This window comes from Phyllobates terribilis, unplaced genomic scaffold (assembly GCF_046119375.1).
Source record: "Phyllobates terribilis strain yellow unplaced genomic scaffold, ASM4611937v1 Scaffold_4__5_contigs__length_816908805, whole genome shotgun sequence".
NCBI classification, from domain to species: domain Eukaryota; kingdom Metazoa; phylum Chordata; class Amphibia; order Anura; family Dendrobatidae; genus Phyllobates; species Phyllobates terribilis.
In genome coordinates, this window is record NW_027362764.1 from 749585296 (window position 1) to 749601055 (window position 15760).

Sequence of the window (15760 nt, forward strand, 5' to 3'; positions counted from 1 at the left end):
GGCGGTACTGCTAAACTAGTGACACGCCCCTCCCGGTGGGGGGCGGTATGGAAATTATTTTTTTTTAAAAAATCACAAGGATAATAGTATTTTTTTTTTTTATTTGAGATTTTTTTTTTTTTTTTAACCAAAACAGAAAACCCCCTTTAACAACTGTAGATCTGGTGCGGGGGGGAAAGCAATAATGAATGACTTTGTACGGGACACATGCACATGCCTTTTTTCTGTTTTTATTTATTCATATTTTTTTTTTTTTATGTAGGCTGAAGCAATCATTACAATGTACAGGGAGGCACAGTTACAGCAAAAAAGTCATTGAAACAATGTAAAACAACCTGCACAGGGAGAGGTCAACTCTCAGTACAAACTAGCAACTAAACACAAGAGCAGAAGAGTCACGTAATCTCTTGTCGTAACGACCCGCTTCTTCTGCCGGGACACTGCCATACAATATGCAAAAAAGAACACGGAACGGTAAAAAGAGGGCATAATCCTACCGTGAACGCGGGTGGTATCGTACTAAATGCTAATAACAATCACGTACTTCATACTAGCCACTTTATTCATTTCAGACATGGGGGAACTGTGTCCTTATAGTAACAAAACATTGAATAAAAAAAAGTGACGCACCCATAGGATACGCGCATTCAGGGCAGCCATTTTGTGGGCTCTGCCAACAGCCAAGAGTTGGGCTCATACACTCATTACAGACAATCCCTTTCAGTTCAGACTAATCACTGCGGGTCCAGCTCCTAACAAACTTATTTGGGCAGGAATTTCAAGTGCAATAGCCAATACAGGGGGGTAAGCCTTATCACATGGTAGCCATTACCATGATTACACAGACATCTGGAATCCACTTTCTTCTAGTTGTAGGTTGCACCCTCTCTATGATGTCCACATACCCAATTAATGCATATGGACAGGGTTGTTTTCATTAGAAAACTCATTTAGCCATTATTAGAAATTTTAGAGGGAATATTATTCAGACAAACTGGATATCTACTGTAATTTCGATTAGTTCAAAATGGCAGCCTTCCTTCCATCTAGTTCAAAATGGCAGCCTTCTTTAATCTAGTTCAAAATGGCAGTCTTCTTTAATCTAGTTCAAAATGGCAGCCGTCTTTAATTCAACCTAGTTCAAAATGTCACCCTTCTTTTCTTCGATTTAGTTCAAAATGGCAGCCTTCTTCCATCTAGTTAAAAATGGAAGCCTTCCTTACTTCGATCTAGTTAAAAGTGGCCATCTTTACTACCAACTAATTAAAAATGGCAGCCTTTTTTTCTTCCATCTAGCTCAAAATGACAGCCTTCTTTATTCCATATAGTTAAATAGGTTGAAAAGAGACCCAGGTCCATAAAGTTCTAGCTTTCTCCAAAATGATCGCCTTCTTCCATCTAGTTTGACATGGTAGCCTTCTTCCATCTAGTTTGACATGGTAGCCTTCTTCCATCTAGTTTGACACGGTAGCCTTCTTCCATCTAGTTTGATATGGTAGCCTTCTTCCATCTAGTTTGACACGGTAGCCTTCTTCCATCTAGTTTGACACGGTAGCCTTCTTCCATCTAGTTTGATATGGTAGCCTTCTTCCATCTAGTTTGACACGGTAGCCTTCTTCCATCTAGTTTGACACGGTAGCCTTCTTCCATCTAGTTTGACACGGTAGCCTTCTTCCATCTAGTTTGACACGGTAGCCTTCTTCCATCTAGTTTGACACGGTAGCCTTCTTCCATCTAGTTTGACATGGTAGCCTTCTTCCCCCTAGTTTGACATGGTAGCCTTCTTCCATGTAGCTTGACATGGTAGCCTTCTTCCATCTAGTTTGACATGGTAGCCTTCTTCCCCCTAGTTTGACACGGTAGCCTTCTTCCACCTAGTTTGACATGGTAGCCTTCTTTATCTCCAATTAGCTTGTTATATACTTAAAGGGTTGTTTTACTCTAGAAGCAAAAAATGAGTCACTTTTTCTCATGTTAATGCTTTGGGACAGCTATTTTGAGGTCAATTTTGAGTCTCAATGTTGCAATATTTGGATTTCAGAAAAAGTATGGTTTAGTAGAACAATAGTGGCTCCGTGTACTGTAGCCATGATGAGCAGTAGTATACACCCAAGCCATGTGAAAGTGACAAAATGGCTGTCCTCTCTGATCTTAGCTGTGAGTAAGCCAACTACAAAATGGCTGCTTTCTTGGAACTCCTCATGAGCTGAAAATAGTGGCTTGTTAAATGGTCAAGCTTTTCTGGATTCATTAAGAAATTCCTCAAGGTTTTTCTTTAAAAAAAAAAAGAGAAAAAAAAAAAAAAAAATCAACAGATTTTTTTTTATTACTACCATGCCTTTTAATAACGCCGCACTGCAACATAACATCTTGAAAGGAATCACAGTAGCGTACGTCTTCATACACAAAACACGACAACTTCACAAGTTACTTTACATCGATGGTCAACAAGGAATTTGCAGAGTTGGTTTTTCTGAGTCTAGCACCTTTGACAATATTGCATTTTGGCATCAATATCATTATTCAATGATTATCCAGTGAGCCTGGTGGGTGGGAGGGGGGAAATGGAGTGGCGGCCTAGACTCCGGTAACCCACTCAAAAGGAAAGAACCAAAATCCCGTTTTCCTGAAATCCATTTCTACAGGTGATATCGCTCTAGAAAGAACAATCTATCAATCTCAATGCCATTTACATATATAAACGATGGCTTTGTGTTGGCGGGAGGAGTATTATTGAAAATGTTCTCGGCTGGGAGATGGGGGTGGTCATAACTAAGCCATGTACATGGGAGCTTGGCATCAACAACAGTCCTATTTTTTAAAGAGTTGCGTTTTTAGGTACTCATAGGATCTGCTTCTGTATTTGTAAGAAATGGGGGTAGGCTAAAAGAAACGAAAATGTTGAAAAAAACCTTTTCTAACATTTTTTAGAAATTACAGAAACCTAGAACAATTATTCTTCACCCCGCCCCTGAGGAACTAATGAAACATGAGGCCAGGCAAGTTTCTCATTTTGATGCAACAATTCGATTTTTACCTTCCCCTCATTTATTATTTCTTACATAATCATGACTTATTGCCCAAATACAGATCCATTAATCCAAAGCCAAAGATTTTGGTAAATATATCACTATTTCGAAAGCATAGTCAAAATTTGACAGCCATGTCATTGACAGTAGTAGAAAAATTTGTAGGAGCCTGGTTTAGTGGCCACGTTGGTAGACCGTGACTGTCAGACCAAACCGCTGACCTGTCGGCCTCCCCGGCGCCTCTTCTAATTAGTAGGACTGGTGAGAGGTCATTCGCGAAGAGCCTACTAATCAGAGGAAGTGCTAGGGATGCCGGTAGGTAGTTGGAGGTTCAAAGGGCTTTGGTTGCCTGGCCACGAACTACCGTCATGACCTCTGGATAAAGGTCTTGCAAATGTTTTTGCTAAACTCTAAATGAGAGTCCAACTTGAGAAAAAGACAATTCTGATCAGCCATTTTCTTCCTACTGTCATATACAAAATCGATAGGATTTGTAATAATAATAAGTTCTTTTATTGGGTTCTAGAAGTCATCTTCTAGGATCCAGTTGAAAGCTCCTACAGGGTCTCGATGAACATCCAAAAATATTTTTTCCATTTTTAGAGAACAAAGGATTGGACATATTCAAATTTAACATGCCCAATTCTTCTTCACTTAACATTGTTTCCACCGTTAAAAAAAAAAAAGTACCTTAATTAAAAAATGTTTTCTGATTTTGAACCAGGAGTAACTATTTGTTTGGTTGACCGTTCACCTCCCCCCTTAAAAAAAAAAATAATTTCCAATTAATTCTGTTTTTATTTTTGTTAACACTTCTGCAGATTTCTTTTGACCTCTTAAAGTGGGAGTCACAGCTAAACCTAACGTAATCAGTCTTAATATATACATACATTTTGGATTTTTATTTTTTGGGGTTTCTTAAAGAAAATGTGCTACAGTGCTATTTCCCACCATGAAACAGTCTAAAAAGTACATAACATATAACCCAGAGAGCCATTCACAGAGAATTTCCCCTTCCTTCCATGTAAATCCTTGTTCCAAATTTGTCAAATTTTTCATAAATTTGAATTATTTTTTTTTTTTACAAAACCAAAAAAAAAAATTTTTTTTTTTTTGTAAAACTATTTGCCTCCACAATACTTAATACAGCGATGTGTTGGGTGTAAAGACGTGATTGAACATTGCAAACTTGTCCCAGCCAGCTGGGCCTAAAAACGTGAATAAGCTATTTTTTTTAAAATTTTTATTTTTTTTTACACTTTATTTTTATTCTTTCTTTTCCCATTTTACATTGGTGAACTCCCAGCTACCGGTATATTGTTTAATATCCTTATAATTGCCTTAGCCTTTTTTTTTTGTTTTATTTTTTAAGAATTATTATAACTAACGTTATACTTACCCCCCTTATTATGTTAGTACTTGGTGAGATAATGTGAGCGCAGATATTTATTTAAAAAAAAAAAATAATAAAAAATTAAGAAAAAAAAATGGGAGTGCTTTTACAATATATTGGGGAAAGAAAAAAACACATTTAGCCAGTGAATGGAGAAGGCAGCCAATTTATGTGCTAATTCCCTATGTACATATTCTATATGTAAGGTCTCTTTGATAAGACTTTCTGGGATAGTAGCTTTCCTACAAAACAGCGCCACCCCCAGACCACAGGTTGTGTTTAGTATTGCAACTCAACCATTTTTTATTTTTTTTTTCAGTGGAGCTGTGCCGCAATACTAGTTGCAACCATGGAGAGTTGGGGGGAGCTATTTTTGTACTAAAAGTGACACAGTGGGTCCAATATACTCAAGAAGATGAGGTGTATATAGAAGCCGGGGGGAAGTCGAAAGCACTTGATGGTTCAGGAACACTGATGTTGGGAGCTACGAGCAATGACTAGATTACAGGTGACGTGTATGTGTGACAGCATATGTTACATGGCGGTCTTAACCCTTTAATTCCCCCTGGTTACATGCTTTTTTAATTTTTCTATTGCTCTTCATTGTTAATAATTTATAACAGTTAAAAAAACGGAAAAAAAAATTTTAAAAATAATAATTAAAAAGGAAAAAAAACAACAATAAACCTCTAAGCTTGTAGTGAATAGGAAAATCTAAGGAGGTGTTCTACACCCCATCATCCTCTGGCTGTGCAACAGTTCTTGAATTACATCTTCCATCATGCCACTGCCACAAAAGTATTCTCATGCTTGATCTATACAAAGTTTTTTGTTAGGGGTGGAGTGGGGGGTGGGTGAGGTTCAGAAAAACAGTCCTTAATCAGATACGATGCACACTTTTCCTCCTATCCCGTTCTGAAGCGGCTTTTAAAATTTACAAAGACGTAATAGGTATAAAAATTAAAAGAAGATTTTGGCACTTTATGGAAGAAAAAAAAAAACGAGAACAGAAAAATAAAATTGGAAGGGGCACCAAAAAAAAAACCGTAAAACAAAAAAGGGGAATAACTATGTGCAGAAGTCAAGTTGCTATTTACAGTGTGAGGACACAGACAGATCGTAACCTTGCTCTTCTACTCTGCTTTACTGTGAGAATATAGAGATTTATATATCTTCTTTGATTTAGAGTCAACCCGGTTAACGCTCCGAAACAATCCGCCAATCACGGACTGGAATGGGTTAAAGAGAGTTGCCCGGGAGAAGTTCTGTAGTCCCGGCTTTAGTATCCCCATTTTTTCTAGCAGAGCCGAGGGGCCGAGCGATCATTCGTGGTGGTTCTTTTAAGTTTAACCCCACGACGGATAGCAATGAGCATATCTTCTCCTTGAGGCGTCTCCATCGGAGCAGACTCTGTGGCTCCTGGATGGACCTGAACCGGGGCATCAGGGATGGAAGAACCATCCTGATCATCATCATAGTCGTCCTCATTTTCTGACCTTCCTTGCCTTTGTTCTTCCACGATCATGCCTTGTAGTCCCGGGACTGGAGGGTTTACAGAAGCCTGACCACTCCACAGTGAGGGTGGCATTTCGCCTGTAAGCACCGATCCTTCCATGGGGGAAGGGGAGTCAGGACTTTGCTCAGAGCATTCTTCGCTCATGCTGATGGGGAGCCCACCTGGCATATCTGGCACCGTGGGGGTCTTAACGGGTATAACTGGTGTCTTTATTGGAATAGGACCTCCACCAATAGTGCCACGTCTGACTGACGGCTTGGTAGATGGTGTCCTACGGATGGTGGCCACGCCAGGAGTGACTATGACTGGTCCGAAAGCGGCAGGCAGTCCAGCGGTGGAGGCTGGGCGCTTCGCTTGGAACATCCTTCGGTAGGACTGGCTGATATCACTGTTTCGAGGGATGGTGGAAGATTTATCAAAATCCTGTTGATCAGGTTCTTGGTCTCCGCTCACCGAAAAGTAATCATAATCTGAAACTGAAGACAAGAGCAAAGATGAAAAGTTTGATTTTAAGAAATATATTTTGCAAGTCCTGTACCCTACAGAATTAGTCAGATTGGACTATCAGGACTTTTTGTGTTTCTGTAGAGAACACTAGCAATCAATGATTGGGAGAGTCTCAGAGAAGCCTAGAACCTCATGATCATAACCCATGCTCAGCTCTCACCACTCATTTTTCTCCTTTGTGGGTCATAGGGACAGCAGAATTAGGCTTTAAATGTCAACAAATTATGGCTGTGGCCAGGAGCAATAACTAGGGCGAGGTCTAAGCGCACATACCTTGCGATGGGATGGTATCTTCTGAACAGCATGGAGTTGTCGTCTGTGTGCTGTATCCACTGGAACATTGTAAGGAATCTCTGCTACTCCTCTGCGTATCGAGCTGCAATCCTCTGCTCAACGCCAGTGCCAGATCGTCACAGTTTTCTCCTTCTTCACCCTGCTGATAAATAGAAAAGAGGAGTAAAATGAACACAACGTAACCAATATGGCTACGACCTTCCACCAGCAGAAGTAGTTTCATCCAAGTCCACAGCAAACTTACACGAAAGTGCAACAAACATTTCGTTCTCCCAGATCTAATCTTTACGGTTGAACACATGCAGAATGTTTCGAAAGACATTTTTACAATTTTTCGTCAAGAGGGAAAACAGCAATTCATCCACATGTTAGAAGCAGATATTTGAGAAAAGTATGGTTAAGAGTAGAGACGAGACGACCCAACCATCACTCTTTACCCTGGTCGTTGCAGGTACACTGGCATTCCTGTGCAATCTGGCTTCACCGTTGAGTCCTAGAGCTGAGATATAGGTTCCTCCGCAGGGATCGGCTTCACGCTTACGTCTCTGAAGGGTGTTCACCGTAGGTTGGTCGTATGGACCTGGTTTAGCCCAGTCCTGGATGAAAGGTTATATATGCTGTATGTAGACGTAGTCAAAGTGCTTTGTTCGCTCACCCCCTTACATAACTAAACTACCGGTAGCTGGCCATGACTGATGCTTCCTATGGATTCACCGACCCGTTCTAATGCTTGGGTGGGAGTTGTGAAGACCATAATCACGGTTTAGCAGCAAAACCCAAAGAAAGTCTACATCATCTCTGACTTGATTAATATCTAGGATTCAACCTGAAATCTTGATAATCATTTAACTTTTAGGTCCAAAACTTTCATCCAGTATTGCGTTGGAGCGTAATTTTCCTGTTACGATGATCCAACCCCCTGCTTCAATCCCTATGGCCAAATATCAAGATGGGTTTTCTGGTGGGAGTGGGGTGTTATTGCATCACTGGTCCAAAATGACTAAATACTCACTGCCCCACCAACGGGCCCTGTCCATATTACTTACTGGTCGCAAAAATACTAACTTCTCACTGTTTCCCCCCCACTTACGCAGTCCATGTCTCCTAACAATTCATGCCATTAACTTATTAAGTAACGCCATAGTGGATACAAATGGCAACCTGGTGGGCAGCAATCTGGCACCATGGCCATGTGATAGCAAAAAATGGGAGAAACATGGCCATATATTTGTTAGGTATTTTTTTTTTAGATTTTAAAATATTTTTACCCTACAGAAAATCCATTTAAATGGCAGCCACCACTAGAGGGAGCTTTCTACCTTTGTAGAAAGTACTTAAACCACTAAATTGAGCCTAAAGGGTGAGGACAAATCAGTAACCTGCGCTCACTATACATTATTCTTGAATAGAAGATTTCACCCATAGTTAACACTGCTTTAATCTCAGATTCATTTATTTTCAAGTTAACACAGAAATGAAAAGAAAAGAACAGAGTAGAGTTACAAGAAATACAGAGTAATACCTCAATGCACAACCCCTGTATTACAGTATACGATCTCTAGAATTGGTCAGGGGAGACCTGCAGAGGACCTGGACAATGGGCAGCCATTAGTAGCAGAAAATTGAGCACAAAAAAAAAATCGCCTAATAATGGTGTTCTGAGGGTTTTTCTCAGGATTTCGATTGGAACAGAGACTCTCCAAAAAGTCGAAGAGTTGAAAAACCAAGAATTTTGATTGGAGAGTGTGAATACATCTTAAAAAGGGAACCTAAACACTATTAACCTGTAGATATAGGGATAATCTGCAGGTTAATAGCGTTACAATGCTGGCTGGTCGCCTTACTGAATGTGCGGCTACTGGGAGAAAATGTACTTTTATTCCTCCCGGGAGCCGCCGGCTTTCAGTCATGGGGGCGTGTACAGAGCGACTACAGTCACTGGTCACAGTACTCTAAGCACACCCCAGGATTATGACTGACAGCTCACTGTGCACAGATGTGCTGCCGAGCCGTATATCAGTCATAGTGATGGGGGATGTGCTTACATCCGGCGATCACAGTGCTGTCATCATTGACTGTAGCCCCTCTGTGCACTTTGTGAGATGGTAGATGGACTATGAAAAGGGTATTCCGAATGTTGAGTTATTAATTTTCACCTATTCCCTGGAGCAGTCCAGTAGAAAATGACTAGATTGGTAGTGCGCATGCTCAACCACCACTCGATTCTCAAAAAAACCCAGTCTGGTGATCGGTAGGCGTCCAACGGTGGGGCCCCCATGATCTGAAAGATATCACCTATCAAGTGAAAAATAGGTGATAACTCTCTACAACTGGAAAATCCCTTAAAGAACTGCCAAGAACATAACCATAGCAGTTGGACAGTCTCGCCTGGATGACCCAAGCTCTCACGATAATGTGCCTGCATTGGGTAAGGGTAGGGCGGTGCGACACTTCATTGGTGTTGCTCATGTAAGTTCAAGCAAAAACAATCACGCAACTCCCCCAATCATCATTTCCCTGGAAGATATTCGGTGGGGTCTCTAAGTAAGCCTACAACCCAATCCTGCCACAATGCTCATTATTAAATCTGAGGATTAGAGTTCCTATTAGAATGGATGAATGTATCAGGGGTGGAGGAGAAGGGGTTGTGCAAAACTGAGGTTTACAGAATAGAAAAAAACATTTTCCAAAAGTCCCAAACGGAAGACACCCAAAAATATTAGTTGGTGACAGAAGAAGAGAAAAAGGTGTGAATTAGTCAGGCTGTATCACATATACACAAACCTTCCAGCTGGGGATCTTAGACGATGGTAACATGCCCGGCCCGATCGTGTAATAGTGATGACAGTCTGAACTAGACCGGGTCCAAGGACGGGAGGCTGGGAGTGGGAAATGGGTGTAATGACCTGCCATGGACAGGTCACTGGACAAACTAAAGTGATAATACCCATTAGACAACTGAGGACAAACAACACAAAGAAGACAAAATGGGAAAAAAAAAATCAATATGGGTCCAAGGATGGGCATGTGATAAACATAAAGAGCGTGTACACCACCCAAAAAGGGTAACAACTCTTAAGTCAGCCATAAGAACTTCCACAAGGGCTGTCACGTGGCTTTACGGCAACTGTTCCTGCCATTTTGGAAAAATTAGAATAATCTGGAAATGGCTTCATGTAGAAGTAATGCTCTTTAAAGATGACCCATCGCCAGGTCAAAGTGTCCAGATTTTGTTCTAATCTCATTTGTGATGTTTCCCTGAGTTTTCTGGCTTTTGTTTTAGGTAAATCCAACATACGGTTCCAGAGATATGGGACATTTTATCTAGTGCTATTTTTTCCCAGGATCCTCTGGGGCGTGTCTTTAGGCTGCTCTGCATAATTACCTTGTGAGCCACGCCTCCTTGAAAAGACCATAGAATTAGCACTAAATTAAAAGGCTCATATCTTTGGAACAGTATGACGGATTAAAAAAAACCCAAAAAAATAGAATACTCAGGGGAACAGCGGGAATAAAATAAGAGCAAAAACTGGACACTTCTGCATGGTGACATGTTCTCTTTAAAGAGTAGTCTTAGAGGTGGCCATGCTGACATGGAGACCAGTTTCCAATGGTATTTGTCTGGGTTCTACTGACATCACCATGAAGGTTGTACAGAATTAAGGGACACCCCCAAGGGTGGAAAAGCTGCAGATTTTTTTTATGTGGATTTTTGCAAAATCCACAGTGGAATAACATTGCAGCCACATGGATAACATTTTACCAAAGCTCATCGGAACGGTGCAGAATCTTTCTGCAGGGAAATTAACCCGAGGTCCAGATCTCAATCTCTGATGAGAACAGAGCACGGACTTGTTGCAGATGTCCCCTAATAACTACAATGTGCCGCCATGGTAACAGACTACAAAGCCTGTGCAGTCGGATCCTGCCGTCACACTGCCGTATCTATACGGGTTTGTAGACTTAACAGGGGGGCACATGGACGCTCAATACACAAACTGGCCAAGTCATCCTTTATTACTTCATCCTAGAGGAGTTGGGACAAGTGGAGAACACTGGTACTCAGATTCAGCATAAATCATTTATTTTCCATGGTTTATGCCCATACTGGGCACCACGGTTCAGCCAACGTAAAACGGATAAATAATAAATCAAAGGAAACATAAAAATGGGGTATATAATCGGAAAATAACACAAGATGAAGTCACATGTGAGCATAAACAAAGCAAAATACTATTTATCTTTATGCAACTATACCAATGATAAGTGGCCTCCAAACTGAGACCACTGGGGGCTCGCTGGGAGTTTTGAGACCACTGCCCTGGATGTGATCATTTATTGATATAACCCATGTATCCACTGAAGTGAGATTATTCATGCCACCAAACGGTAATAGAATAGTGAGTGCAGCTCTGGAGTATAATACAGGAGGTAACTCAGGATCAGTAATGTAATGTATGTACACAGTGACTGCACAAGCAGAATAGTGAGTGCAGCTCTGGAGTATAATACAGGATGTAACTCAGGATCAGTAATGTAATGTATGTACACTGTGACTGCACCAGCAGAATAGTGAGCGCAGCTCTGGAGTATAATACAGGATGTAACTCAGGATCAATACAGGATCAGTAATGTAATGTATGTACACTGTGACTGCACCAGCAGAATAGTGAGTGCAGCTCTGGAGGATAATACAGGATGTAACTCAGGATCAGTACAGGATCAGTAATGTAATGTATGTACACAGTGACTGCACCAGCAGAATAGTGAGTGCAGCTCTGGAGTAGAATACAGGATGTAACTCAGGATCAGTGCAGGATCAGTAATGTAATGTATATACACAGTGACTGCACCAGCAGAATAGTGAGTGCAGCTCTGGAGTATAATACAGGATGTAACTCAGGATCAGTAATGTAATGTATGTACACTGTGACTGCACCAGCAGAATAGTGAGCGCAGCTCTGGAGTATAATACAGGATGTAACTCAGGATCAATACAGGATCAGTAATGTAATGTATGTACAGTGACTGCACCAGCAGAATAGTGAGTGCAGCTCTGGAGTATAATACAGGATGTAACTCAGGATCAGTACAGGATCAGTAATGTAATGTATGTACACAGTGACTGCACCAGCAGAATAGTGAGTGCAGCTCTGCAGTAGAATACAGGATGTAACTCAGGATCAGTACAGGATCAGTAATGTAATGTATGTACACAGTGACTGCACCAGCAGAATAGTGAGTGCAGCTCTGGAGTATAATACAGGATGTAACTCAGGATCAGTACAGGATCAGTAATGTAATGTATGTACACAGTGACTGCATCAGCAGAATAGAGAGTGCAGCTCTGGAGTATAATACAGGATGTAACACAGGATCAGTAATGTAATGTATTTACACAGTGACTGCACCACCAGAATAGTGAGTGCAGCTCTGGAGTATAATACAGGATGTAACACAGGATCAGTAATGTAATGTATGTACACAGTGACTGCACCTGCAGAATAGTGAGTGCAGCTCTGGAGTATGATACAGGATGTAACTCCGGATCAGTACAGGATCAGTAATGTATGTACACAGTGACTGCACCAGCAGAATAGTGAGTGCAGCTCTGGAGTATAATACAGGAGGTAACTCAGGATCAGTACAGGATCAGTAATGTAATGTATGTACACAGTGACTGCACCAGCAGAATAGTGAGTGCAGCTCTGGAGTATAATACAGGAAGTAACTCAGGATCAGTAATGTAATGTATGTACACAGTGACTGCACCAGCAGAATAGTGAGTGCAGCTCTGGAGTATAATACAGGAAGTAACACAGGATCAGTAATGTAATGTATGTACACAGTGACTGCTCCAGCAGGATAGTGAGGGCAGCTCTGGAGTATAATACAGGATGTAACTCAGGATCAGTACAGGATCAGTAATTATGTACACAGTGACTGCACCAGCAGAATAGTGAGTGCAGCTCTGGAGTATAATACAGGAGGTAACTCAGGATCAGTACAGGATCAGTAATGTAATGTATGTACACAGTGACTGCACCAGCAGAATAGTGAGTGCAGCTCTGGAGTATAATACAGGATGTAACTCAGGATCTGTAATGTATGTACACCGTGACTGCACCAGCAGAATAGTGAGTGCAGCTCTGGAGTATAATACAGGATATTAAATGAAATGTGCACGTATTGTATATACTCAAAACCATGGATTTAGATTCTTTCATTTAAAAAGACTTAACTTAGTGACCTAAAGGTACATTACTAATATGGCAACATAAAGTAGATAAAGTCATTATTACAGTTTTCATAGAGCTGTCAGGAATCTCGTGTAGATTTCAGAAATGTGCAGTCAACATGTAAAATCTTAGCAAAAATACAACCAACCATACATTATCATGGATCCTATATGGTTATACAGGATTTAAAAAAATCTGTCTGCTTTCTACCAGTAACAGCTCCACACTTGTTTACAGGCTGTGTGTGGTATTGCAGCCAAGCCCCGTTAACTTCAATGTCACTGACGAGTAATACCAGACACAATCTGTGTTCAGGCGCGGCCATGCTTCTGGGAAAAAGCAGCTTTCTTGTGCTTATCATCTGCACCTTTTTTTCGGCCTTAGGACAACTTGTGAACATTTTCTTTCATTCAGTTTCAATTTCTCAATCATTTTCAATATCTCTGCTTGTGCAAATACGTCGCATGTTCCGCTACAATGTGCGCAAAACATTTCAGGGGTACAGAAAATCACTTCATGCAAAGACAAAAAATTGACATTTTTAAAAAATCTCAAATGATGAATCCTAAACTTTGCCCACAATGACGAACATAAAAAAAACAAACAAGCAAAAAAATACAGGTGAGCCCATGTTGACTATACTTAAAAAATGCAAATGAAAATGAGGAGTAAATAAACAGGAAAAAAAACACCAAAAATGAGACAAAAAAAGTGCAAATTCTGTAATGAATCAGGCCCAAAGTATATTAGAAAAGTGTGGAACTTTTTAAGCAATTTTAAGGGTAAGTTTCCTGGAACTGGACGTGTAAAAAGTAATAAACTCATTAATAATCATCTGCTGGGATCTATCTGGACCCAATGCGGGCCATTCCATGGTCAGCACAGCCGTTCCTGTTAAAGGGGTATTCCTATCTCCCAATATGTAGTAGGTGTAATAATAATAATATTAGCAAATACCTCCAATTAGAAATGTAGTATAGTTCTTCTGATTTGCTATGTTGCTTTCCCACTGTGCAGGGCATTGCAGTAGCTTAGGTATCCATGGTTACGACCACTAACAACTAACTATATGAGTGGTCATATCCGTGGATGCCTCAGCTACTGCAATGTCCTCCTGCACATGAGGTAAGCGACATAGCTTATCAGAAGAACTATACAACATTTCTAATTGGGGGTACTAGCTATTATTATTATTACACCTACTACATATTGGGTTAGGGTCTTGGAGATGGGAATACCGCTTTAAACCAGTTAACGGACCGCTGCCACTGTCAGGTGACTTAGCAGCAAATCATAAAAAAAAAAAAAAAAAACATTGGATGAGGAGCTGCTCCAGTCACCTGACCACTGCAGTCAATCACTGACCACAGCTGTTCAACAAACAACTACAATTAAAGAGCGATCCCACCCCGCAGCATCACTGTGTAATCACCTTATCAGTGGAGGCCCACGCTCCCATGGTGGATCCAGAACTCACAGAAGTGGGAGAGCTGCACTCGCTCACGGACTGGCAGGTCTCAGAGGCTTCGGATGAAGCGGAGCTGGATGAATTCTGCAGCGCAAAGAGTGAATGGAGAGAAGAAGGTGGATGAGATGACCCGAACTCTCTGGGCAGGATCACACAGCACAACAAGAGGAATGGAAAGTGTCACAATTGCATTTAGTCAATGGGAAACGTAGGAATGTTCAAGAAACTACAAATCTATGGAAACCGTCAACAAGCAGGACGGCCGCTCTCCATTAACGTTGCTATAGTTTTGTGAGGATATCTTATAGAATCTTATAGAATATGAAAGTCAAAGTTGGGTTTGTCCAAAAAATGTGAAATCTGGCTTCTGCTTCTTTAGTTCATTTTTACTACAGTGTATTAAGAAAAAAAAAAGAGTTACTACCTGGAAACCATCAACAAGCAGGCTGGCTGATTTAAAGGGTTTGTCCAGCTACATAAAAATAAAAACCATAAGAATGCTGTAAATTATTAAAATAAGAAGTAATTATCACTTTATTGACTCTCAGCTGTTCCCATTGGACGCTTTCCTGGTCCCCCGCCGGTCCCTGTACATTCTATTCTGTCTACATGGACATGTGACTGCGGCATCCAATCAGTGACTGCAGCATTGACCAGTGGGTCAATGTTCTAGCCGGTGATTGGCTACAGCAGTCACATGTCTGTCCCCCAACGAGGAGGAAGTACATGGCTTCTTTCTGTACTTCCTGTTCGAACTGTACAGAAAAGTGACCACTGCAGCCAATCACTGTCTAGGTGAAGCAAAGAGTAAAGAGATCGATAGGGACCTGGGAAGTGTTGGAAGATTGGTAATGTAAGTACTGATTTTTTATAATTTCAGAGCATTTTTTTTTTTAATTTTAGGTTGCTGGACAACTCCTTAAATCAAACTTTATTTTTCTCGCTTTCATTTTTTCCTGCTCGTCTTCCAAGAGTTCGAATTTTTTAATTTTATTTTTTTATTTTTTGGACCACATTGCCATACGAGGGCTTGTTTTTTTTTAATGCAACAATTTGTAGTTTACCGTATAATATACTGGAAAATGGAAAAATATTCTAAAAGTGAAGAAAAAAAGGCATTGCTTTTTGAGTTTTGTTTTTAGGGTGATCATTACACGGAAAAACAACCACATAAAATGATTCTCCAGGTCGGTACGATTATGGCAATACCAATTTTTATTTTTATTTTTACCCTTTTCTTTATTTTATTGGCTAAAAAACTAAGTTGGAAATAAAAAATTGTCGTCATTTTCTAAAAATCTTGACGTTTTATTT

General features: G+C 40.5%; 1 protein-coding gene across 6 annotated transcripts in view; it reads right to left on the reverse strand.

Moving 5' to 3' along the window:
- Nucleotides 1-1380: 1380 nt before the first annotated feature.
- The window catches only part of MTSS1 (MTSS I-BAR domain containing 1), a 129992-nt gene continuing 115612 nt past the window's right edge, over nucleotides 1381-15760 (reverse strand). For 2 of the 6 annotated variants that reach the window (XM_073679870.1, XM_073679867.1), the window contains exons 11-15: nucleotides 14411-14530; nucleotides 9524-9697; nucleotides 7177-7335; nucleotides 6719-6881; nucleotides 1381-6414 (exon numbers count right to left, since the gene is read on the reverse strand). In XM_073679870.1, coding sequence (XP_073535971.1) covers nucleotides 5720-6414; nucleotides 6719-6881; nucleotides 7177-7335; nucleotides 9524-9697; nucleotides 14411-14530 — 1311 coding nt within the window. In that variant the 3' untranslated portion in view covers nucleotides 1381-5719. The remainder of the gene's footprint in view (nucleotides 6415-6718; nucleotides 6882-7176; nucleotides 7336-9523; nucleotides 9698-14410; nucleotides 14531-15760) is intronic. The other 4 variants (XM_073679869.1, XM_073679871.1, XM_073679873.1 and 1 more) reach the window with 4 other exon arrangements.